At 46.7% G+C, this 19,409-nt stretch overlaps 1 protein-coding gene across 5 annotated transcripts in view; it reads right to left on the bottom strand.

Moving 5' to 3' along the window:
- The window catches only part of LOC121681686 (protein unc-13 homolog C-like), a 121,605-nt gene that overhangs the window by 27,639 nt on the left and 74,557 nt on the right, over positions 1-19,409 (bottom strand). For all 5 annotated transcript variants that reach the window (XR_006022244.1, XM_042061562.1, XM_042061561.1 and 2 more), the window contains 2 exons: positions 16,504-16,637; positions 14,153-14,238 (listed from right to left, as the gene is read on the bottom strand). Coding sequence is in view for 4 of the 5 variants with exons in the window: in XM_042061562.1 (XP_041917496.1) it covers positions 14,153-14,238; positions 16,504-16,637 (220 nt within the window). In the remaining variant the exon portion in view is untranslated. The remainder of the gene's footprint in view (positions 1-14,152; positions 14,239-16,503; positions 16,638-19,409) is intronic.

Here is a 19,409-nt window from a genome sequence, read left to right as displayed (position 1 = left end):
GCAACAGAAAAGGTGACATAAACAGAATACAAATACGTTAACATGAGACACTTTAATGGTGATCAGCATACATCACTCTGCATACAGTATGTAACATATGGGTTTGATTGTAATTACACATGATTATTTTAAATGTTTAAGCATACAACTCTGTGTAACAAACAAGTCTCATACTTTGGGCAAGAAAAATAAGAATTCTTAAATTAAGAGTTCCTCTCTTTAGTGTCATCATGCACATCTCATAATGAACAAAAGCAGAGGCTGCCCCCTCTTTAGCCCCCAAATAATACACATACCAATACACTCTGTCAACTGGCATGTTCACGCTACAGACAAGGTAATAGATGATTTCATTTCAGATAGTTCAGCGGTCCAAAGGAAAACATCCCAAAACAACCCTTAGATGTACTGCTACCATTTTGGTACGTGCAAATTCAAAAAGAATGCTTAAACCTCTTTAACAGTGGACTCTGTGCTGCAGGGAGCTGTGTAGCCATTTGGAAAAAATCACAAGAAAGGGGAGGGGAAAGAAGAAAGGCATGTTTTGATGTAGCTTCCCCAGCGCATCTCGTTTGTTCTGGGGTGCGGACCGGCTGCTGTGTTCAAAGCCTCCTAATTAAAATGAGCACTTTTACAGTCTATCCACTGTCCCTTTACATACCCTGCAAACAGCCAGCCAGTCCCTTTAAACTGCAGCAGTGCAACTCTAAGCAGCTCTTTGGCTGGCCCTGCTGCTCTGAGCTGTGTCTATTTACCACAATATATGCTGGCGGCTCTCATTCAGTATTCAGTCAGATAGAAGGAGCAGCTAAACCTAAACCAACGAGTGGCCACCATTCTGGCTCAATGGACTTGACAGCAGATGAGATGGTGCCGCGGCCCTTCAGGCCTAATATTGAGCCCTCAGGAACAAATAGGAACAACATGTAGTGAAGAGAGATTTCAAGCCCGAACCAATAGCCTCATGTTCACAATATTGGGAGAGGCAGGCAATCTCAAACTCATGTCAGGGAGCCCTGTGTTTAAAATCAGCAAGGTTTATGGTGACGCTGGCATGACCTTGGCAGTGAGAGGCATTCCAAATAGGACCTGACTCAGGACTTAATGAAAGTTAGATTGGGTGAAGGGTGCCCCATATGGATTTTCTTGTGGAATGGACAGTAGACATCACAGCTTCTCTGTATTGAATGAGAAAAAACGTCAAGAGACAAAAAGGATACTAGCTGACAAGTCAAGGAGAGAAAATGCGCTAGAACACTGGCAGACAAACTAATAGAAATGAAGAGAGAACGGAACGGAACAGAGAAAAAGACAAGAAAGCCAATGCAGATTACAGACTGTGTTTGCTGCAGTGTGCAGTATTGCAGCTCATCTGCCAATTTGAATGGATATGAGCAACACCTCAGCCAGGCAGGTAGCACTGTCAGCACTTGCCCATTGAACTTGCCCTGCCTTGCCTTGCCCTGCCCATTGACTGCTATCTGCTTGACAGATTGAGGGACGACCAAACATCAACCTTAAATGCTTGTCTCCTCTGATCTCCTGATACATTTGAAATTCATCCATTCTCCCTCATTCGGCTCCGTCCAGGGATCTGGTCACCCTGTGCTGTGTGTAGTCTTGGACCAATGAGAGTGCAGCTGATCTAGACAATAATGGCACTGCTTTTCCTGAGTCTTTTATTGTCCCCCTGCGGCCATTTACAGCCATAGTGACGGTTAGAATGCGCCCCAGTTAATTATTGTGGGCATAAAATAAACATTTTTACAAAATAGCTTTTGACATAGGAGGCATTCACAATAAACATTCATAAAAGTGCCCTTTGCACACATTAATTATTCAAATGACTCAATCCATATTTTAGCCATCCACTGGAACACACACACATACACAAGTCGACACATTGTTACAAAAAGATCTGACTGTGTGCTGGGGATGTAAACATAAAAGCCATATTTAGAATGGCAAAGTAGAGACCACCAGTATGTCGAATCACTTTGAGATAATCACTGGCTTTTTCAAAAATCAACAGAATCCTGGACAAAAGCCATTTCAAGCACACTGTTACAGGCAATATGTGATGGTTTTCACTATAGGAATGCTTCTGTGGTTGGGAGAGAGAAGTGAGAAAGAGCATAATGACTTTCCCCTTGAACATCAAAGGGCCTATAATCCATGTTTTCACCTACAGTATACATCCACGCTTTCTGCTACAATAGCAAACCCAATCACCACCTAGATGCTTGCCACCATATTAATACCATGAAGCTGACAGTTGTCTTTCCACAAATCCCACAGATTTTCTTCATGGGAGAAATGGGAGGCATTACAAATCTTTTGTCACTTTGGCAACATACAGTACATTTCCCTGTTTCGAGTCTTTGTTGTTCTAACGGATGTGCCGTAGCATGAGATCCTCAGCATTTGTCTGCCTATCGTGCAGCGAGTATCCTCAGTCCTGTGTGAACTAGGAGGGAAACTCGTGGCGGGGAAATGTGATCCGGTGTGACGGTGCCACTTTGATAACTCGGCTGAGTAGGCACTGCGGGCATCTCGGTGGTTGAGTGTGGCAGAGGCGTGGGCTGCGCACGCTGTGGTGGGCAGAGCAGAACCGGGGCAGCCCTGAGCCCCAGTTGCCCAGGCGGGGCGATGCCCACAACCCAAAGCCCTCCAACGTGTCCACCCCCTCCTCTGCGCTCCAGGCTGCTCCCGCGTGATGTAACTACACCGCTTCCTCTTTAAACCAGGAATAGCGAGGCTACATACTAGGATGCGCCTCCCAGTGGAGGCATATAGGGGCCTCTTGACTGACATGAATGAGGACAGGTAGTCTGGAAGATTCTGAAGGTCAACTCTCCTGGGTCTTCTGTGGATGTCTCCACTGGAGTGTATCGCATGGCTGAACATACCGAACAACGGACCATGGAGAGCAGTGTAACAGCTATACACAAAAAACTCTGTGGGTACTGACAGAAAACTGGGCAGTGTAGGTGGAACACTGCCAGCTGAGAGACTGACCACCCCCATCACAGCACATTTACACAGTTGAATATAATGACATTGACTGTGGTGAGGCACAGCAGTGGTTTTTCCATCCTTGATCTTCAAAGGTAAATTCATGATCCAGTCTAATATCTCTAACTAATGAGTCTCTAAACAGGGTTTTATTGAGTGCAATCCACAGATGCTGGAGTCATTTGATGCCTCAGGCAGAGCATTTGGCCTTTGATGTGTGTACAAAATTTCCCAAAAAGTTAAGTGCATTTGACATTCTAAAGCTGGCCTGGGAAGATTCAGGAAAACTTAGAATGATCTAGAAGGCTGAAAGGGAGTTGGAAGTTCATCTCAATATGCCAAAATGACTGTTGATGTTTCATAAGCTTTAACTGTGGCCAAATGTTAAGCTTGTGTGGTCTACCTGCAACATTCAGCTAGAGGCATGTGTGAGTAAATCCGCTTAAGGGGGGCCAAGTCATGTCCTACCAAAGGTTTACAATCTCTTGCTTTTGGCATGCAATCATTTCCCTGACACTTCTTTAAACATTTCTTCCACTTGACAGAAGTGAACATAACAGGGAGGCCAAATAAAATGCTCTGCTGGCATCATCAGCCGAAGGGGGATGTTTGGACAAAGACACCTACAAACAAACAGTGCAGACAGATCTGGCACTGCTACTGCAGAGAGGGTGGGTGGACACGCCTGCACAGACTCATTTGCTGTGCGTTGCTAATAACTGGACTGCCACCGTCATCCAGTCGGGCGCATCGGCTCCGAGATGGGAGTGGACGTTGAGCGAGGCGCGCCGTTCGTATCTCTCGGGCAGTCACACCTAAGACAGACAGCTTCCTGGAGAGCCCCCATTTCCCCAGGACACCATCAGTCAAGAGATGATGACAAATTTCATGCTTTCGTGACGAGAGCTGCCTGTCAAAAGCAGTTAAAGCATGCGGAAAGGGAAGGAGATGGGCCTAGGATGCTCCCTCAGATGGGGTGTCTATGAGTGTGAACGCCTGGAGACCTTTTATTATGTGTATGAGCACAGGCAGTAATATAGACAATCTGACAGCAATACAGATCACTTCTTCAAACACATTTTGTTTGCACACCTTTACAAGGCAATGCGGTTAGTTGAGGATATGAAAGGTTTCCATCTGGTGCATTATTTCACAGGCAGTGAAGTGTATTCTCCATTAGCTCGGCTTAAGATCAAAATTAAAAACAAAATTGAACTAAATGATTCTTTGATAGAGATTTATGCTTTGATTGGGATAAAATAGTCCCAGTGATCATCATCCAATCTATTATGAAATAATATGGTCACATGACTGGGAGTCACCTGGCCCCAGTGTCTCCTAAGTTATCACTGGCTGACTGGATCTCCATCTTCATCAGAGGTGTGTTAATGAAACAGAGTCAGAGCACACATTCTTTATCTCTATTACAGTGTATATGAGATGAGCCAAAGTGACTGCTAGAGCTTAAAAAGGTACAATAAGAACTGTTGCAAGGAAATGGAACGGTGAAATTAAATAGAATTGGCAAAAAGGAGGTGGCGGTAATCCTAAACAGAGAGACAGTCATAACATTTATCTCCTCAACAGGAGTGCTGATCCCACCCTGCCCCGCTCTCTCTGCCTCTCTCTCTCTCTCTCTCTCTCTCAGATTTGAAGAATTTAGGTGTGTATTTCCCATTTGCTCTGAAGGGCTGGGATTTGCTTAACAGCAGTTTATGCTAATTGGCGCCCTGTCCGATATCTGGCTGGCCCAGAGGAGCAGAGTGCAGAGCTCCCCCTCAAACACAGTTAATGACTCAGGGTCTCACTCATCTCCCCGCACAATTCTCAGAACGAGTTGAGACAATCAGGAAAAGCCCTCTGATTTTGCTGACAGAGGCATCCGGCACCGTTTGGATCTCTACTTGATGAATTAATTGCTCAAGAAGGCTGGACTGGAGTGGGAGTGAGACGCACTACTGAGCTGTCCACGCAGCAGGATAGGGGGGGCAGGTCAAGCCAAAACACGCTAACAGATATGTCTCAGTTGGACACCACATGAAAACCAATTGGCTATCCTTTCAGGTAGTGACCCTAGGATATGGTGGAGTTTTGAGACTACTATTTGTCTTATTTTCAAAAGGGCATTGTGTGGGGGACAAAGGAGAGTCCAGCTTCATTGCCAAATGTCTGAACTCAAAAGGACTTTCATTAGGTACCCGACTTGAGAAAAGTGAATCCTCAGAAAATATAAAAGGGGGAAACAATCTGACCTTTAACAGCAAGAGGCTGTATCACATAACTTTCCATCAAGCCTGTCACTAGACGTGACAAAACTTTAAAGTTGCAGGAGAGTAGGAGCAGCACCCAGAGTCATTGTCCAGGCGCTGTGGTGCAGGACCGGCAGACAGCCCGCTCACTGGAGTGTAAATCATCCTCTTTTGCTCAGGGACATCTGTGTGTCGGCACCTCTTACTCTACCAATCTGATATGTGTGGCCCTCTGAGTTTTCCTGTTACCTGCCTCTGCCTCGGGCTACAAGTTGATCCGGCACACTCGAAAGCTCATCGCTGCAAGTTACTTAAGCTCAAAGGCCCTCCTGGATACGCGTGGAGCTTTGCTCACCATCCCTGCAGCTGCTGGAGGAGCCATGCAGATAAAGAGCCCCAAGAGCAGAAACAAGCCTCGGAGCTTCACAGGCTTCCTCCCCGTGCCCCCCGTCAGGCCAAACTTCAAGCCCCAGAAGTGGGCTCTGCGTGGGACTGGAGGTGTTGTCGAGGGGGGGTGGCGGGGCTTTGGTGTCTCCTGGTGAAGCTCCATGGCCCACATGCAAACTGGCAATTGTTGATTGTAATTTCCTGCCTCGCTGATGGGATTTCGAGCGCAATTTCCATACGCAGGTTCCTGGGAGACGGGGGCGTGACAGCTGTCAGAAGCTGTTAGAGAGAGAGAGGAGCTCTCACCCACACACTGCACGCTCCATGCCCCATCTGAACACCCGTGCCCCGAGCCCAGTCAGGAGGGGGAGGGAGGGCTACTCAGGCGCTCTTGTGCGGTTAGTATGCATGTCATTGCCGTGGTGGATTCATAGAGGTGCCATGCTGAGCTGTATAGCCCTCTCATGGGAAAGAAATGTGCTTTCCATGACCTCACTCTAGTAACTTCACAATTTCCTCTGTGAGTGTAAAACATCGGTCAACAATGCCATGTGAAGGACACACAGGTTTAAGAAAGGAAGAGCCTTGATTGGAGCGAAACTCCCCTGCTGGACGCTGTAAATGTTACAGAGCATGAAGATTAATGTTTGGCACTCAGTGCACCACACGGCAGTCCAATCTGCAGTGCGGCGACTCGTATGTGGCCCGGGGGGGACTGCTCCCTCGCGGTGAGTCACCGGGCCGTGTGAGGGCGAGGTGCGCAGGGGTGCCGGGGCGCTGACGACTGACGTGAGTCACATTGTTATGCAGGTGCTCATGCCTGGGTCTCCCCCCTGCTTCTTCCGGATCCATTTCACCACAGGGACTTTTCCCCTTTGTGGCTTCTGCCTCTCACTTCCCATCCCTGACCCCCCCCCCCCCAAAACTGACTCACCCACGCAGCAGCCGGTCCCTTCCACCGCTGTCCTTCCTCCTGGCTCTGCCACTACAGACTGAGGTGCGAGCTCAGAGGATTGCGGTGCCGAGCTGTGCCTACCCCCCCCCCCCCCCCCCCCCCAGAGGGCCTACCGCCCACCCACATGGTGCCAAACGCCCCCACCACCCCCTCACCCCCCCCCAGTGCAGCTGGCCAGTGGGCAGAGTGAGCTCCGACACGAGCCAATGACACTCTGGGGGCACCTCAGCCCCGTGCTGACAGTGTTCGCCGTCCAAACACAAACATGTCAAACACCCCGGCTCCCAGAGGCTCATGGGAAAGCATCTTGTGGTGTTACATAAAAGGGGCTAAATTTGAAAGCATCCGAAACACAGAAAAGTCTCCCCACTCCCACTGCCAGTCTGTTAATGAGTTCCATGTGACTTGAACTTGAAGTAGCGGAGGCAGAACTTCTCCTTGTTCCTTCTCTTGGCACACCACACTGTCAACAGGCAGAGACACATCTCGAAAAACCCTTCAGGTAGTGCACCTTACTGACCAACACTATAAAGTGTGCTCACAGGGCCCTGGATTACAGGCTAAAATACTGCAGAATATACAACCTAGTCCATGTAAAAAAGATACATATTTTAAAAAGAGAGAGATTGGAGAAGATTGGAGATTAATAGTCACTAAGTAAAATCACATCTTCTGCAATGAATGCTTAGTGTCTCAGAATGTTTTGGGCTTTGTTGCAAATATACTAAGATGCTTGTGCACATCCTCATCTCACAAAACATTTATGACAGAGAGATGATGAAGGAATGAAGATGGCACTTCTGTGCCATGTCCCACATACAATGCACACATCCCATGTGGCAGAATGGTGCTGCACCACACACACCTCATGCCTTCAATTAAGTCAGGCCAGGCAGCCAGAGAAATAGTCATGCCGACTTCCTGCTCAGACTTCATAGCGGGCTAAAATTAGCAGCATCCATTCCTTTTGCTGTTGTGTGTGGCTGAGGGCCACTGAGTGACAAACAGCACATGCATCAAAGACTTCATTAAGCAGAATGCGCGCGCACACAAACGCCCAGCAAAAGCCCCCATCTCCAGCCCGTCTTCCTGCATCTCCACGGCTGCACTCGCGCACACAAAGACGTGAACGTCTGTATTCTGCTCTCCGTGGCCCGTGACCGCCTCTAAGTAAACAGGTCAGAAAGAGTTATTTCCATCCATTTGGAGGAGAAAAGGATGTGGCGACCTCAGCAGAGGGTCAGGCTTTTAGAATTGTTCTGTGCTGTTATTCTTGTTCACTTCAGATAATCCAAACAAAAGGGCCAGTGCTGCTTCAGCCAGCCGAGCACCAAACTCCTCCACGGGCACTGCTACCCTCTCCCCCTCTCAGGACATCATGCTCCATATTTTCACCTGCGATGTATGGTAATTTACGATTATTTAAAGATAAGGTCAAGGTAACAGCTCATGTCACAAGTCACTATAAAATCTGTTAAATCTATCTAAGGAATGGCACGACTGAACCCTCGGGTTTCAAAAAGGATAAAGGACAGGTTCAAAAAGGTAATTTAGAAGGCCTTGAAATGATGAAACGAACAGCAAGATAGCTCTTCACCTATATGACAAACCTATGTAGCTTTGCACACAACCACAATCACACAATCAAAAGTCACAGAACAACATTTAATTTTTATCACCAATTTCAATAGGTTTGTGCCTAGATGGGAGGGTATACATGTTTAACACATGCATGACAGTGAAACTGCATACCTGTGGGCACGCTCAGTGAGTTCCCACATAGGCCCTGTGATTTCATGCTGTTTCACACAAAGCCCTCTCTGCCCCCCATGGGCTGGCATTTGTGTCGGCTGCACAGCGCTATTTGCAAACAGTGGTGCTGACATATGCCTCGTCTCCATTGAGGCTCAACACCTCTGGCCAGGGGGTCCTGTTAATGTCAGCCCACAAAGCACCAGAGCCAAGCCCATGCTCCCCCTCTCCTGCAGACACCATTGCGATCACAGCCTTCAGCCATGAAACGCCTCAGGAATACATACAGTATCTAGACTAGGGTTGGGCTACCCTTTTACCTGTCAACGCATGAAATCAGACTCATCATAGGCCTAGGACCATAAAGCAAGCCTTTTTTATGGAAACCTTCTTCATTTTTCAATAAAAGCTGAAGGGCCATGTTAGCAGGTCACAGTGATACTACCTGTAGAAACAATGCAGTGAGAATTCATATGTACAAAGAGGAGAGTATAGAGCCCTACGTAGATGACAAGTCCTTCACAGGCACTTTTAAAAGGCCAAAGCAGTGGCATATTTCCAATTCAGATCACATAAAAAGGGGGTTACCGAAAGATCATTGCATCAGGTGTATCCCCCATACAACTTCAAAAATTCCCCTTCACAGGAGACATTCATCCTTTGTCTCCAGTAAAGGTATGCTGACTGCCACTGCTGTTTGGTTCTGACAGTCTGTGCCAAACAATGACTCCCAGCGCTGCTCAAAACCTCTCTGCACCAGCACAGGTCATCCATCACCTTCTCCAACACTGTAAATATTACCCTGAGAAGGAGCCCTCAGAAATCAATAGCCACTGACGTGCCGCTTGGAATTTACATTGTGAAGAGCAAACAACCAAGGCAAAGAGTCTGACATGTTTTTAAAAGTCACTAGTCACAATTCTTATGTGCCCTCCTGGCTCTGCAATATGGTCTCTGATTTCTTGCCTAGTGTGTGGCAGCCATAAGGGCTCTAATTACCACTTATTTAGGGAATCTGTGGACTGGTAGCACATGAAACTGAGAACCAGAAGAGGTGAACCACCACTTTGTTTATCATCTTCATCAGCTGCAAGTCTGAAAACTTCATCTCCAGCCCTCTCACTGTGTCTCCACTGAGGCCTGCTGAGCCCCACTGTCTCCAATTATCTCTGCAAAGATATTTCATGGCAAGCTGAACCCAGGGCCTCTAATCTCACCCTCACAGAAATAGTCTCTTGATGGGAGAAGGGGTAGGATTGCAACAGTATGGGGAATATAGAGGAAGTGGAGATTCTGCAGTAGCAGCACACAAAGATTCATTTAGGATTCCACGGTTTGACAATCACTGCAAACACAGTTTGCAAGAGGCTCTCTGTGTCAGTGATGAGCTGTGTGGTAGAAAGAATCTGCATCGTAGCTGTACTGGAACGACACGCCATGTTTACAGTGAAATGACAGTTACACACACACATGCGTGTACATACACCGATATTTACACAAGCGTGCAGATTCACCAGGAACTTAATCTCCTGCTGTTCAAAAGCTTGTGCGCTACTGAGCCATAAGTGCAACCTCTGGAGGCCTTCACAATCAACACTAGCAAGCTGCACTCCGTATTGAGTCACACACGGCTTATTCCTGATCTGCGTCCAGCCGACCTCTGGTCTGATTCCTCGTCAGCTTAAAGGTTCCAATTCTAATCTGCCCCACTCCTTCTGGACGGAATGGTGCCTTTCCTGCTGCTAAAACAACCAGGGCCACGCACGGCAGCTCACGCATCTCAGCACAGGTGCACAAAAACAGGTTAGCTGAACCGAAAGGAAAAGGAGTCATGACGCCACACACACTTGCACCTCCCCTTATTTACCAGCCGCCTCACCGTGGTTCCCCTCATTTCACCATGAAGCATAATCACATTCCCCATCACAATGAAATGTGCTTCTTATTTCCCCATTGAATTTATTTCCGGAGAAATCCATCTTATCTCTCGGTGGAGATTCCAGCACATCTAGGCCATTCTCCACCACTCCCCAGGAGAAGAATTTATCACAATTGCCATCCTTTACAGGAGCAAACCAGAAGAGGGGATGCAGGCTCCTTAGAAAGACTGTGTCACCTGTATATTCTCAGAGCACACTGTAATTTATTGCCATAGTAATGAATAGAAGATGAGCGCAATAAATGGGTCAGCATAGAGGGAAACCATTAGAGAATCCACTGCAGGGTTGGCATGAAATAATGGCAGTGCAGGGTCTGATTTCATGGTAACGTATATGATATAAGCTATAGCCTATTCTAAACTTTGAGTTAACTTTTATTAAATAGAGACAGTACCCCAAGGGCACAAAGGAGATATATGATATTTCTAACTGCAGAGGTGTTTTAATAAATGCCGTGCTTTAGTACTTTGCTACAATATCAATGTCAACTTGAAAAGGAGCATTGTGCCTGCAATAGTATGCATGTGCTATGCTTGTGTTTAGACAAGATGTCTTTCTTTCTCCAGGCAGCACTGTAAACATTTCTTGGATTTACTCCAAACGTGTGTCTTTGGAATATCATCCATTCACAGATTGTGTGACTGCAGATAACGCCTTATGTCCTTGATACGAGTCTACAAGAGGTTAGAGAGAGAGAGAGAGAGAGAGAAAGAAAGAAAGAGAGAGAGAGAAGAGAGAAAGAGAGAGAGAGAGACTGCTTTCATCACCGATTAGACCTCTTCGTTATGCCATAACCATCCCCAAGGCAACGTGAGGAGCCCCCTGCTCTGAAATCAGCTCTGCTATGACAACATTCCAGACCACCTGAGGTGCAGACCTGCCAGTTTCACTCAGCATCGCTGTCAGGGCTAACCTTTGACCTCCTGATCACGTGCTTCAGGTACACTCAAAGGGAGAGAGAGGGAGGGGTGGCACATAGAGGGAGAGATGCTCAAGGAGAGAGAGAGAGAGAGCGAGAGAGCAAGGGACTGTGAGAGATAAAAAGAGAAAGAGGGGTAGACAGCTGAGAGAGAGAGTGAGTGAGAGGGAAGCATGGAAGATAAAGAGAGAAAACAGAAAGAGAGCGAGAGTGGAGCAAATCTCCTCTCGGAGCTCTGGCAATCACGCAGAGAGGGGGAGAAAAAAGACGAGGGGAGGAAGAGGGAAGCAGGGAAAAAAGAGCCGTCTGTTTGCATGCAGGCGTGTTTGGCGCTGTCCCAGATCAGCTGTAAAGGGCCGTGATTGAAATAAAGTGCGGAGCAGATGAATGCTCGGCTGCTGAGGAGTGAAGTCAGGGCTGCTGGTGGACGCAGGAGCCACAGGGTCCCGCCTGCAATCCTAATGGAGCGCAGGGGGGGGGGGGGGGTGGGGGGAGCCATCTATTACAGCCCTTAAAAGCGGCCTGTGTTTTCGACAGTGACAAAGCTACTGCTAAAGCTGTGTGCGCTAGGAAAAGGCCAGTTTTCAAAGCTGCAGTGGAGCCTCTATGACCACATGGACACAAAGTGGTTCTATCATACAATATCTGAATTTGAAGCCACTCATGCAGAAAGAGAGGCTATAAAACCAAAAAGCAAGTCTGTTTTCTTTGGTTACATAATAATTGTTAAAAAAGAGTTTGTGTATTTCTTTGGTTATCCAACCTCTTTCTGTTTGAGGCATACTAGTTCTCTCTCCTCATACAATGTCTGTCCAACTACAGTACACAGACAAAAAAGCACAGTAATAGATGCATTTCTGACACAAAAGAGGGAAAAATCTGGATGTCAAAACACCTATGCTAATCGCTATCAATCAAACATCACCTAAAAGGACAGCAGTGTGATATACAAAATGATCCTGAACAATTAAATCAGTTATATGCTTTATCACAAGTATCTATTCAATTTAGTCATTTTCTAGCTTCCGTATTTAAAGACATTCAAGTGAATTGGTTAGCAGCAACAGCTCTTTTTTTCTTCAAACAATAATTAAAAAATGTGATTCTGCTCAAACTCCGTGACTGCTGGTACTGGCCTGATTGTTTCTGACAGCACAGCCTCCCTCATTCTGTACAGCTTTTTTTCTTTTATCTATCTCCATTTCCTTATTTTCTTCTTTTCTTTGTGCACCTGACCTCTTGATCTCCCTTTCTCTTCTTTCTGCCCTCTCTCAACTCCACCACTCGACCACTTTCTCATCTCAACCCAACCCGTTTCTCTATCTGTCTCCCACTTTTCTTTCTCTCCCTCTCTCTTTCTCCCAGCCCTCTCTCTCACCCTCTCTCATTGCCAGGGGCTTGCAGTAACACAGCCTGGCACAGGCTCAGCTCTGCTGGGTGATGGGGAGTGGGGAGGGATTTCCCCTCCTGAGGATGAGGCATTATCAGGCTCTTGTAGCTGTTAGCATTAGCCTGCACCTCACTAGCTGACACAGTGTGCTATTTGCTACAGAGCAGAGGCAGACTTGACATTGGTCTTTGACAGAGAAGGGTGAACCCTTTCAAAACAGATGGCAGAGGTGGGTGGGGTAGCTGTTTCCTGGTAAATGCAAAATCTAATATTTAAAATGTATAATACATGAGGGGTAAATAAAAGGAACTAGTATCAGTAGTGTTGCTGTATACTGTAGCAATGTGTGAATCTTTACAAGAGAGAGTGCATCCGAGAAAATATGTGTCCAAGTGTTACTGTGTGTTATTTTAATGTGTGTGTGTGTGTGTGTGAGAGTGTGACATGGATTACCATTATCTTGGCACCTGGTTGTCATGGCAACGGCCTCTCCCCGCACCCAGCTAGATTACGGCGGGCGTGTGCAACAGAGATTGGAATAAATTACAGCCGGCCTGTTTATCGAGTGGCTGTTACCGTCACAGCTGGGTGGGAGACAGCATGCAGCAATTACGCATCTAAAAACCCTCCAAGTCACTGCACACTCACTGGAGAGTTAGGGATGGCATTTCTCTCGGCACGTCCCCTGGACCAAGAACCTCGTGTCTACCCACAATGAGGGCATTTTCAGGCTCTCATTCAGCTGTATTCCATTTTAGGACTATGGAGGGACCAGCTATCAACATTGAGTAGTTTAGCACTGTGATTTAAATAGATTTTTTGGAATGTAAGCCCTTGGGAGGTCATGTGAGGTTCAACATTTAATCTCCAACAGCAGAAGGGGGAATGCAAAGGCCCCTGCAGAAATCAACTATGTTGTCCTGGCGAGATAAAGCCCCTAATCTTATCCTGTCAAAATCTTTTTTTTTTTTGTCTCCAGCTGCAACTTACACCTCAGATCCATAAATCTAAACACTCCCCAAAACAATAAACATCAATCAGAGCTGCAGTCACGGTTGCTGATTCACAGAAGATACAAGCTCCCTATCAGTCATCTCCATCTTCCCATAGAGATGTTGGAGACGTTAAGAAACCTCTGGGCACACGGTTCTTCTCTCGACGAAGTCACGCAGTCACCCTTCTGCCCTGGAGCAGTATGCTAATCTAATACATGTTAATCTAACGCCACTATTTGTTGGGTTCATTAGGATGTCATTTGCAGGATCAATGCTTGTTTTCTTAAGATGGCAAAAATGAAAAGGCAACAACATCAACTTGATCGCCTTTCACAGAAGTAATCAATAGGGGAGACTTGTAGTGCACTATTTTAAATAGACAAAGATAATTTGGCCCCTGACAGAGTCTGATACTTAAGGCAACCATTAAGACAGGATCCATAAGACACAGTAGCTCGATATAAAGTAAGATAATGAAAGTTCAATAAGTAAAGCATACTTAAACATAGAATGCATATATGTGGAGGTATTACGAAACGTGAGCACTGACCTTCCATTGCATACTTCATATCCTGGGCAAACAGGTTCCACATGATCTCTGAACTGATCTGGCCCATGTTAAGTTCCTGGGGAAATCTGGGGGAGACACAGGAGCACAGGTTAGAGCACTGAGGCATTAGATCACATCAGGCAGAATGAAGAATTACACTGGGCATTTATCAGTCACCTAATGGAATGTCTCAAAGAACTGCCAATGTGTTTGCCAGGGAAACTGATCTTCTCCCAGTTAAATTGCTTTCCTTCAGAAGAAGGGTGGATTAAGAAATTGTGAAGGGAGATTAAACTTCTATCATGTAAGTCTAAGGATTTTTTAATCAAATTTGAAATGCTCAAAGTCAATACAGTTATTATCTAAACAGTCAGAATAGAACAGAAATATACAAAAATGTGTGTTTAAAAGCACCATCCCTGGATTTTAAAGTGGATTATGTTGATTTTTCTTCAAATGCTTTAGTTTCAATGCTCCATGAGATATATCCTCTTGTTTCTATGGCAACATGTGTGCCACACAATCCATTGAAAATTAACACTGTGTGTGTGCATGTGAGCATGTGTGTGTAACATACACGGCCCCTCTCTCTCTCTCTCTCTCTCTCTCTCTCTCTCTCTCTCTCTCTCTCTCTCTCTCTCACACACACACACACACACACACACACACATTCACACCCTCCTCCACCAGAGGCAATCCATCAACCCCCATATACAGGGAATGCAATTCAATTTGGAGCTGGCTTAATTGTCACGTGGTGAAAGGAAGCCTCACCGAGTGAGCATATGTATCTGAGTCCTTCCCACTCGGGGTGGAGAGAGGTTTCTTCCTTTGCTCTGGCCATTGATCTCTGCCAGCACAGAGCGCATCTCCACCCTGGAGGTTGCTCGAATCGGTGGGTGGGTGGGAAACTATTGCATTAGCATATCCCCTGGGCAGGCAGGGGCGCTCACTGGCTCCATCCATCTGTCAAACTGCTCAATGCTGGACACCCCTATGAGAGCACAGGGCTTATTGCACCTAAACAATTTATTAACGGAATAGCCAAACAACTCGAACCCTATTTGAAACCGTGAAGAGTATCTTCAAAAACCTGGAGAATATCTTATCAGAGTTCCAATCCATTAGTTTATTCAAGTTGATTCGAAGTACTACTGACGAATTCTACATTCAGAATGACTGTGAGACCACACCACGGTAGTTGCTGAATGAACAATAGTCCTCTTTCAGCATTCCAGTACTATAAATGCATTCATCAAAGATCATCAGCGCAAGCTGGTCATGGACATCAAACTGTCTTATTAGGCGATGATGGCTTGACCAGAGAGTCATGGTAGACCCTGACTCTGTCAGACTCCCCACAGAAGTGAAAGAAGAATCTCAGCCTTTGCTACACACTGTTGGAAGTTTAGCAGCTCCCCTGTGTCTTATTTGAATTATTCAGCTCACATACCTTCCTTGAATGTTAATGCTGTTCCACTCCCCTATACTCCCCTCCCCAGATGCACACTTCACAGAGAGATGAATCTGTTGTTCCCAAAGCTCTGATCTTGATTGGGAGACACTGAATAGCAGTGGATGAAATTCATTTTGGCAAATGGGTGCTATTCTCCCCTCAATATGTTGGGGAATTTAGAGTTGTTGATCAGATTGAGAAGTGTACAGTCATCTTGTGGGATGGAACTACTCTACCGGTCTCCATTTTCAGAGAGCACGCCAGGAACAAGATCAAGCTTCAGTTTCAGTTTGAGAAAGACATGAAAGATAAAATGTCATTGCATGATTTCATCACTAATTGTCTTTTGCTATTGCAGACAGTTGATGTTACTGATGGAATGCAAGATATGATAATAACATTGTGTATTTAATGTATTTTTAATAATGTATTTTTCCAAATTTTCCCATTGGAGTTGATGGATTTGTGGGAATTATTAAAAATGTCCACCATATGGCAATACCGCACCTGATGTGCAAGCCCTGCTAGGGAGATACTGTGACAAATGCCTCCTTTCTGCCATGTTGTGAATTCCCCGTTAGCTGTTGCTGTTTAATACATGTAGGTGCAGCAAAACAGAGATGTGTCCATTCACTGCAGAACTGATATATCTGTCAGATAAAGGGGTTCAGTGACTCCCAGTGCATTGACGAGTGTGAAGCGTGCTGATACTTACTGGTTGAGTACGAGTGTGAAGCGTGCTGATACTTACTGGTTGAGTACGAGTGTGAAGCGTGCTGATACTTACTGGTTGAGTATGAGTGTGAAGCGTGCTGATACTTACTGGTTGAGTACGGGTGTGAAGCGTGCTGATACTTACTGGTTGAGTACGGGTGTGAAGCGTGCTGATACTTACTGGTTGAGTACGGGTGTGTAACCAGTACGGTCCTCATCAATCACGGACACCATGAGTGTGATGAGTTTGGGCCAGAAGTCCAAGTTCTTAATGGAGGGTCCCTGCTCTTCACGAGGAAGTTCCTGTTTTTTGGTCTGTCAGAAAAAAAGATGAGAGAAGAAAAAAGAGAGTGGAAGAGGTCAGAGAGGGGAAGGGATGATAAAGGAGGGTGTAAGATAATCCTCCATTCTCTGCATCGGCTGAATTATTCAATGTAGGCAAAAGACATTTGGGGAGGATACTTTAAAAAGACTTGGTTTATTTATCTCCAGACCACACGTCTTCATGGGCCACAAGCTGAGAACGGCTGACACCCGGACCTCCTACTCAACGAAGAGGAGGAGGAGGATCGCAGTCGTAAAGCAATCAGCATCACGTGGGCTCGCCACTGACAAACACTAACATATGTCACCCTAGCTTTCTGACTGCACGTCCTCCCCCCAAAAAAAAGTCATTAAAAACAAATCAATAATTCACGCCTGAAAAGTTTGTCTTAGCGGCAGCCCCTGGTCTGGATTGTGAGCGCTTAAGCCACGCCTGACTTGGGGGTGTATTGCAGTCATGCCCTCTCCACCATCTGTCCTCTCTCTCATCTCACTGATGCGCAGATCAGAATACACAGTGGCATCGCCACAAACTCCCATGGACCTTCAATCAGTCTGCGAATTTACAGCATTTTAATCTGCCAAATGGACTCGGCCTGTTTGAGAGGGAAACCCATCTCGGATTGCTCCCCATGTGGGAGCGCATCTTAGACATAGTCCATTAGACACGGAGGACATGCTCTGGCACACGCCTCACACAGTAGTGCGGGAAGAAATGTAGCAGCAGTCTCTCTCTCTTTTGCTCTCTCTTACTCACATTCACACGCACACGCGCGCACACGCACACACGCACACGCACACGCACACGCACACGCACACAATAAAAGCCTATGTTTTGACACCACAATGCAATAACTTGTGTCCTGCCCCTGTCTCCAAAAACAGCCTCCACCATCACAACATTCTCATCTGACTGAATGGAAACATGGGCACAGAGCCAACTTGTTGCTGGCATGCGCTTGGCTGTGGGCAGAGACACCCAATCCGCTGATATTACAACAGCCAGTCCAACCTCCTTCACCCTGGCATGTGTTGATTTACAAAAGCCCTCATCGGCGGTGGCAGCGCTGGCGCGTCTCATTAGTTTAACCCAGCGCATGGGTCACTGGAGAGGTGAGGATGTGATGGCCCGCGGCTATAATCACCTGTTGGGACAGTGACGAGTGCTGGGATCACATCTCACACACTACCACTGTGCGCTCCACACCGTGGCACTGACTGGGGGCTGGTGGCAGCTCACTCACTAAGTCAGGCACTATAAGCTCCATATGAGATTTCACAGTCAGTTCACCCAACAGTGAACCTGCTGCTGCATGTAGAGAGCTGCTAGGCAGTGTTAGGTGGACTCCATCTCCCTTCACCTTCTCGAGCGTGTCTTACAAAGACACATGGACAGAAGAAGTAGCCAAACTAGCAATGTTTTTGTATTTTCCACTGTGCCATATCTCTTCTTGCTTATCTTCACAGCCTCTGCAATACCCCGCTAACAGCACAAGGCACACACATCCAAAACTGTGAAATGCCAGATGCACACACAATCTTTCGGGAGATATTGCAAGTGTCCATTAAGATTTATTGACTAATGTTAGGAAACCATGACGGTGATGATACTCCCTCACTGAATGTCTGTTTGCCAAGAAAACAGCTTTCATTTGGGAAGATGCTATCTGTCGTGTGTCTGTCTGTGTGCACCAGAGCATTGGAATGCCACTCTCATGCCCATGTGTATTTGTGTGAGGGGGGGGGGGTGGAGAACTGTTTTGATTAATAGAAAACCGTGTTCCAAAATGAGGCCTGTCGCCTCAAGGCATTGAGTAATACGTTTTCAATTATTTAACAAGCCTCAGCATAATGGCTACACCACAAGCTCCATGGGTGATGGCAGAGGAGGGTTTGGGGTGAATGAGAAAACCATAAGAGGTCATTTATCTGCCAAGAGATAAACCATTAGAAAGAATCCAAATCTCTCAGTGTGGGATGATTTCATTCAGTGTTCAACACAGCATTTTACCTCACGTGGACACATTACACCCAGCAGAGCACTGATGCACTTACTACAGCCACAAACAGCATGAACCAAAAAATTAGCCTGTCTGAAACCCCCCCTCCCCCCTCTACTTTTCACTCAGGACTTCTCCAACTCAATAGCAGTTGTCATTGCCTCAGCCTTGCCAGCATGACAGGTTCTACACTCGATTTGTCTGTCACACTCACTGGTAGAGGGCCCTGCTGGTTATTCCATTTCCAAAGAGGAAAAGTCCTTAAAGAGCCTCTCTCTCTGCAAGTCCTCTGTGATTCAGCTCCCCGGAGCCAAGAGGAGGTAAGCAGTGGCCGTGCTTGTCATGTGGCGTGATGCCCTGTGACTGTCCGCAGTGGTGTTTTGGCCTGTAAGCCGCTTCGCTCGCTCGGACGCGCGTGGCTGTCAGATCACTGCAGCATGACCCGGCCCCTCCCATGGCAGGCTGACACCATGGAGTCCGGCAAGAGCAGCTGCCTGCCACCACCTTCACACGCGGGGGGTAAGGGGGGGGGCCAAGAGGGTACCGCTGACGGTGCACTCATCTATCTCTCCATCTATCCTTCCATCCATCCGCCCATCCCTCTGTTCTGCCCAGGTACCTGGGATGAGGGACTCAGAGCCGGACAGGACACTTGCTGGGGTTTCTGGACGAGTATGCCTAATTGGTGGCATAAATAATAGAGCCAGTGACACCACAGGAGGAGGATATGCAAAACACTTCTGTGTGTGTGTGCGTATGTGTA

This window comes from Alosa sapidissima, chromosome 14 (assembly GCF_018492685.1).
Source record: "Alosa sapidissima isolate fAloSap1 chromosome 14, fAloSap1.pri, whole genome shotgun sequence".
NCBI classification, from domain to species: Eukaryota; Metazoa; Chordata; class Actinopteri; order Clupeiformes; family Clupeidae; genus Alosa; species Alosa sapidissima.
The sequence above is the reverse complement of the archived record's forward strand: the minus strand, read 5'-3'. Positions and strand labels throughout refer to the sequence as shown.